Source organism: Nelumbo nucifera, chromosome 1, assembly GCF_055504915.1.
Source record: "Nelumbo nucifera cultivar China Antique chromosome 1, China Antique-T2T, whole genome shotgun sequence".
Classification (NCBI taxonomy): domain Eukaryota; kingdom Viridiplantae; phylum Streptophyta; class Magnoliopsida; order Proteales; family Nelumbonaceae; genus Nelumbo; species Nelumbo nucifera.
This window is the reverse complement of record NC_142649.1, coordinates 14,921,122-14,927,793: the sequence shown is the minus strand read 5'-3', so window position 1 is coordinate 14,927,793 and position 6,672 is coordinate 14,921,122. Positions and strand designations below refer to the sequence as shown.

The 6,672-nt window shown below is 30.8% G+C and overlaps 1 protein-coding gene across 1 annotated transcript; it reads right to left on the bottom strand.

Annotated features, from left to right (window-relative positions):
• Positions 1–486: 486 nt before the first annotated feature.
• LOC104611541 (uncharacterized) lies at positions 487–1,463 on the bottom strand. The gene is made up of 3 exons (XM_010278635.3): positions 1,352–1,463; positions 1,040–1,115; positions 487–839 (listed from the first exon to the last, which is right to left on the bottom strand). The coding sequence occupies exons 1-3, from the start codon at positions 1,361–1,363 to the stop codon at positions 586–588; spliced, it is 342 nt and encodes a 113-aa protein (XP_010276937.1). The 5' UTR covers positions 1,364–1,463; the 3' UTR covers positions 487–585.
• Positions 1,464–6,672: the final 5,209 nt, after the last annotated feature.

Genomic DNA, 6,672 nt, shown 5'->3' with positions numbered 1-6,672 from the left:
ACTGTTCATTTTGTGTCAATGTTTGGGTGGTTGATAAAGAGAACTAGATGACACTCAAAGGGTATTTGTGTCTTCTCAAATAGCACGTAACAGCTGACTAATGGGCTGGTTAATGGCAGGTACTAGATTGGCAAGTTTTGAAAGTTTGGATGTTAAATTATGGCATTTTAAAGTTTGAAGATAAAAGTGGCACTAGACCCAAATTACAGGGTACTAATCTTTAATTTTCCCTAAATAATATTACTTTCACGCGAATCCATTAAAAAAGTAAGGAAGGGGCAAATTGCGGAAGCGGAAATCTAGAAATTGAGGGAGTTCTTTGTGGCAAAACAAACCCCTGAGTACAAGGTGGTGGTTTGTACTTAACCGTTTTTGAAATCAAAACACTCTTCATCTCCACCAAGTAAGTGCCAAATGCCAGACCATTTCCGGCAGAAAACAATCTCTTAATTTCCTGTGTAGCAACATTTTACGTATACATGTCCATGATGAATTGATTCAATTGAAGAGAGAGATCTACAGAGAGAGGACAATAAGCAAACGCATAAGAGAAAAGAGATCACTTCAGGATTCAGCCGATTCCATCTAGAGGATGGAGCATCCGCCACCGTTATAGGGTCCATAGCTGACAGCAACAAGTTGGCAGTCATTGCAACAGGGAGGGAGTGGTTTCTGATCATCAGGTTTCTTAGGTGATTCAGGCTTTGTAGGGGGTCCAACACTAATAACCTCAGCCACCTTCCCCACCTTCGTTATTTGCTTTACAACGTCGACTGGATCAACCAGGCCAGTTACAGACACCGTTTGCTTCTCGCTATCCACAGACACCTCATCTATATCTGTAAACCAAAGAAAGAAAGAATAATCAAATTTCTCATTTAGTATTAGGCTATTAGCTAGCATCACTGAATTTGAATTGTGAAGCTGCTAATTAAGTTCACCCTTTGTCAATAAGATTCAGTTAAAGGATAACCCATTTGGTTTAATTCTTGCCAGATTAGAGAAGGATTTGGCCTGAGAGGTTTTAGTGATCAATTACCCATTAGCTTTGTAACGGCTTTGAGTACTTCTGTCTTGCATATTTGGCAGTTGATGTTGACTTTGATCACAGATTTCTGTGTTAATAATGAAGAGATAAGACAGAGGTTAAGCAAAACAAAGGAAACCAGTGACAGATAGTGGAATTGCACCAAGGCTGTGTCTGCTTTGATAGGGATAGGAAGGGAAATCTGTACAAGCTAGCCTTGTACAGGTTTCCCTATCTTTTCTTTCAAACCAAACACATCCTAAATTTAGCTGATTGTAGATGGAGAAAGAGAAACAATTAACCAGCTGGAGATGACTCCCTTACCTTGACACCCATGGTGGCACAAGGAACAATGTAAATCCAATCAACTAATCTTTCTCTCTCCAAGTGCAGGAGTACAACCAGAGATATCTTTACCCTTATATATATAACACGAGGACCTTGACTTCGAGTCTTTAAACAAATCAAGTCTATTCCCAAGAAACTGAGTAAAACTCCAGGAAATCAGTTGTTTAATAAGTGAAAGGAACAAGGAAAAATCCTTTAAACCTTCCTATGTCATCCCTTGTTGACTGACATGGCAGAGAACAAAAATCATCCTCGATCCACTTCACCTGTTTTAATTTGTCCTTCGTGGCTATCGGGATGCGATGGTCAACGTTTTTCTAAATCCCGATGGTGCCCCTATTTGGTTTGAAAGAATCAACACCAAATATCCCTTCTGTCCAATACCAACAAAACATGTTCCAAACCCCTACCAACATTATTTGACACCACCGCACATCTCACTATGAAACTGGGACTCAGCATGTATGAGATGTGTAGTATCTAATCATGTTGTTGGTAGGGGGGTTGGAATGTGTTTTGTTGGAAGGTATTATTAATATTTCACTCATTTTATTGTCAAAATTAGAAGTTGAAACTTAGAATAGGAGATGTAAAAAGTTAGGTTTAAACTTTAAAGTGAGGGAAGGTCTTAGTATTTTTGTTAGAAACATATAGGGAGGTTCAAGGATTTTTCATAGATTAAAATCCAAAAAAATGGGGAAATTTCCATGAATTGAACCGGTGGGCCCTAGATACCATGGATTGAGCTCACCAGAGAAGTTAATAACCCAAAATCAAGGAATTCCACTTATGATGCCCAAAAAAAAGCCCAACAACCATAGATCCTGGAATCAATGGTATATATTTATTGTTACTTTACGTTAACTTCATTTAAATTTTCATAAAAACGTGAGTGAGTAGAATAAGCATATTTTAAACGGCATGGGTCAATGATGTGGAAGTTGCGATGCCATGTCGTGGATGGTTCTCGAGCCAAGGGCGATGGCGCAAGTGGAAGCGCAAGTGGAAGCGTACCTAGGAAATGTCATAGTCCTCTCTATGATATTCCCATTATGTGATGATGCATGGTGTATTGGTTTCAATTCAACAAACTCGGTGAGTCAACGTGAAAAACCCATTTCTCTGTTTAGTATTGGACTTTAAGGCTGTGTTTGATTTGAAGGAAAAAATAGAGAAAGGAAAGAAAAGTTAAGGAAATCTTAACAAACCTTTGTATGAATTTTCCTACTTTTTCTTTCTTTTCCCCACCTTTTCCTTCAAACCAAACTTAATGCTTGGGGGATTAGTATTAGGTGGAACTTGATGACAATGCATGGGTAGGTATGAGTATTAATATATTAAAGAGAGTTGAAAAGTTTATGAGTGGTGACACTACATATGGTTAAATTTTGAAGTCATCATATTGTATCATACTCTCCAGAGATTCATTCTTTCTCAATTATATGTGGTCCTCAGATTTGGTGATGAAAATTGAAAAAAAAAAAAAAAGGAGTTTATTTGTGCTTTTTACAACAATATTAAACTCTTATTGGGCCTATTTGTTTTCTAGATTTTGAAGGGGAAAAGTCAGTCAATGAAATTTTGGTTCTCATTGACCAAGATATCTATTTTTTTTTCTTGGTAAGTGATATCCATCTCCAGACAATGACTTTCCCATCTGGGAAGAAATTGCCAACACATAATGAAATAAAATTGTCTCAATCCTTTGATAATAGTTTTTTACGACTCAAATCATCACTGTTTTATTTATTTGGAAAACAAAAGAACATAAACAAATACACTTAAGTAAATGGCCAACTGAAAAATGAAAGAAAGGCCTATTTGTACAAGGAAAAGAGTATTTCTCTAGGTCTCTTGGGGGACATTTAGTGACAAGGATGCTAATGGGCCGGGCTGCGTTAGGTCGGGTTGAACCTAATCTAATCCGTACACAATAAATTGTTGAACCCTCAAGTGGGGTGGGTTATAGGTGCAACTTGGTTGAATTTGGGTTGAGAATTTGTTTTGAATGCACCCGATCCAAAACCCAAACCTAATACAATGTAAATTCTTAATTTGTATCATTTACCCAATTTGCACCCTAGCTTATTTATATAATATTTATACATGTAATATGAAGACATATAGGGTTTGGTTTGGATCAGATTAACCAAGCCCTCAACCTTAGCCTGACGTTCAAATATGTTCAGTCCAACCCAAATAGATTGGGTCATGAGGCTCAAAAATCAGCTACTTCCACTTAGAGTAACAGTGGGCTAGAACCATGAATCACAACCCTTGATGTGTTGATGTGGCTCCACTTGAATCGGATGGAGTGACGTAAAATGGGACCATTGCAAGGCATCAACGGCCACGATTTTACCGTTTTTCATTTTTTCTCCGTCATGAAGGGGATGACATTGTTTTTGTCTTTTAGTGGATAAAATAACATTACCATCCCTCTCCCTATTCCAAACCCCCTTCATAATTTTCTTTTTTTTTTATTTCTTATTTTTTTAATTCCACATAATTACCCATTAAACCAATAAGGAAATAACGTACACTTAACTATTTCTTACATTTTTAATTACCCACATAATAGCTTTAATAATATTCATATTATAAACAATACTGTATTTTTACAAAAAGTCATCATGAAAATATATAGTAATAATATAAATTATACTTTTATTAAACAATTCAAGTTAAGTGTTATTCAAATAATAAAAAATTAACATTAAAAAATCAAAAATTATTTAAATATTTCAATAACTAAATGTCTTAAATAACAAAAATTTAAAAATAGCTAAATAATTATATAATAAAATATTTGATATTACATAGTAACATTAAAATAAATAAAATTCAAACAATAAAAAATTTAAAATATTTTACATATTATTTAAATATATAAACAATGAAATATTTAACATGACTAAATTTTAAATAGTTAAAATAAATAAATTATTTAATAAATTTAAATAGATCTTAAAAGTAGAAAATTAAGTATAATAGATTTCATAATACTCATATTAATAATAATTTAATATTTTCCAAAATTAATGATGAATTATGTAATAATAGTACTAATTATCATTCTACAAATTATTAAATTGAATAAATAACTAGAATTTTAAAATTTTACATAAAAATATTATTTAAATAACTAAATAGTATTGTAAATAACTAATTTCACTTATATCAATTTGTAATTATAGAAAATAACTTTCAAACAAATAATATTTGTTAGTAATAATTTTACAATAATAGTGTATATTCATTATATGTTTTTATGTACTAAATATAATATTTATTTTATTTTCAGTATTATTTATTATATTTTTTATAAATATGTTTTCAATAATTATTTATGAATCTATTTTTGTTTTGTTATTTAACAGTAAATTGTCAATAATTATTAGAGATTAAACAACTATTGTTTATCTTTTGAAATTTAAGTTATCATATTTATTGTATTTTTGTTATAAATTTATTTTTAGTAATTATGTATTTTTATATTTTATTGATTAATATTTATTAGAGATTAAACTATTTATTGACTAATTTAATATATTTTTAGTATTTATTATATTTTTATTTGGTAACTTTTGTATTTTCATTATAAATTTATTTTCAATATTTGTGTATTTTTGCTACAAAATTTTCAATAATTATTAGAGACTAAACTGTTGTTATTTATTAGAGATTAGACTATTAATTTATCTTAAATTATGAGTGTTCAAAGATTGGTTCATTTCAATTGTAGGCTATTTCCCCAACCAAATCGACCTAGTTTGGTCAAGAGTTTATCACTTGAAATTGATTGACCACTAATGAAAGCCTGCCAACTCGGATTGCATCAGTTTGGGTCTATTTTCGGTTTGGTTTGTTTGTTCAAAAGATTTAAACTTAGAAATTAAATTTAAATTTAATAAGCTATAGTGGTATTATTAAAAAATAAATTAAAAAATTAAATTTATGATATAAAATATTTTAAACTAAGAAATATGGAAATTTTCCCACTATCTAATATTAAAAAATTGTATTTAAAATATAAAATTTAAATATATATCTATGGTTGGTCCGTATTTTCATGATAAATTTATTTTCAATAATTGTGTATTTTTGCTATAAATTGTCAATAATTATCGGAGATTAAACTATTGATATTTATTATATATTAAACTATTAATTTAGTTGAAATTAGGAATGCTCAAGGAATGGTTCAGTTCAATTGCAAGTTGTTTCCCCAACCAAATTAATCAACCTGGTTAGGTCAGGAGGTTGTCACCCAAAACTGATTGGCCATTAGTGGAAACCCGCCAATTCGGGTTGTATTAGTTTGAGTCTATTTTCAGCTTGGTTTGTTTGTTCAAAAGATATAAACTTAAAAATTAAATTTAAGTTTAATAAATTATAGTGGTATTATTAAAAAATAAATTAAAAATTTGAATTTATGATATAAAATATTTTAGACTAAGAAATATGGGAATTTTCCCATTTTCTCGTATTAAAAAAATTATATTTAAAATATAAAATATTAATCTATATCTATGTCTAGGTCAATTCAGTTGTAGTCGGTTTACAAATAGCCAAATCGAAACTGACCTAACTTAGTCGAACTGGAAAATTACTAAACCAAAGCCGATCGAAAATATTAGAAAACCGACAAGTTCAGGTCGAGTTTGATTAGATTGGTTATTAAAAAGTTAAAATATAAAATAATTATATACTCTTATATATTTCTATTGTTTAACTTTCACTTAACAAAGTCCATGCATCGCATGACTCCTCGCTAGTAAAATATACGGGAGTATAGTTATCAATCCAACACGCGATCTAGCCATAAAGGAAGCTAACAACCTACTTTATGACTCATTCATTGAAAGACAAAGCAATAAGATTTTGAGTTTAGCCTCTAACTGAATGACTTATTTTCCTCTTAATAGTTAAATAACAAAGTAGTCTAAGATGTAATAATAGCAGTCAACCCAACTCTAACTTAGAACTTACTAAAAGACAAAACAATAAACCATTTAGTTAAGCCATTTCAGCATTTTTCCAATACATGCAGACTGTAGAACCATTTACCATCATTCTACTTATACTATACTAGGGTGGAAGGATAAATATGTCTATCTTGAAGTATTTGTTGATTTCTACCTTTTTATGAAAAGTACTTTTCTTTCTAGTTACAAGCAATCTTCGTGTCTAGAAGCTTTAGCTTGTGGACGATGTATATGTTTTTACATTTTAAAAGTTGACTTGGTATCTTTAACTCTTAAAATAATCCATTTGCGAATAATTACGACTACGAC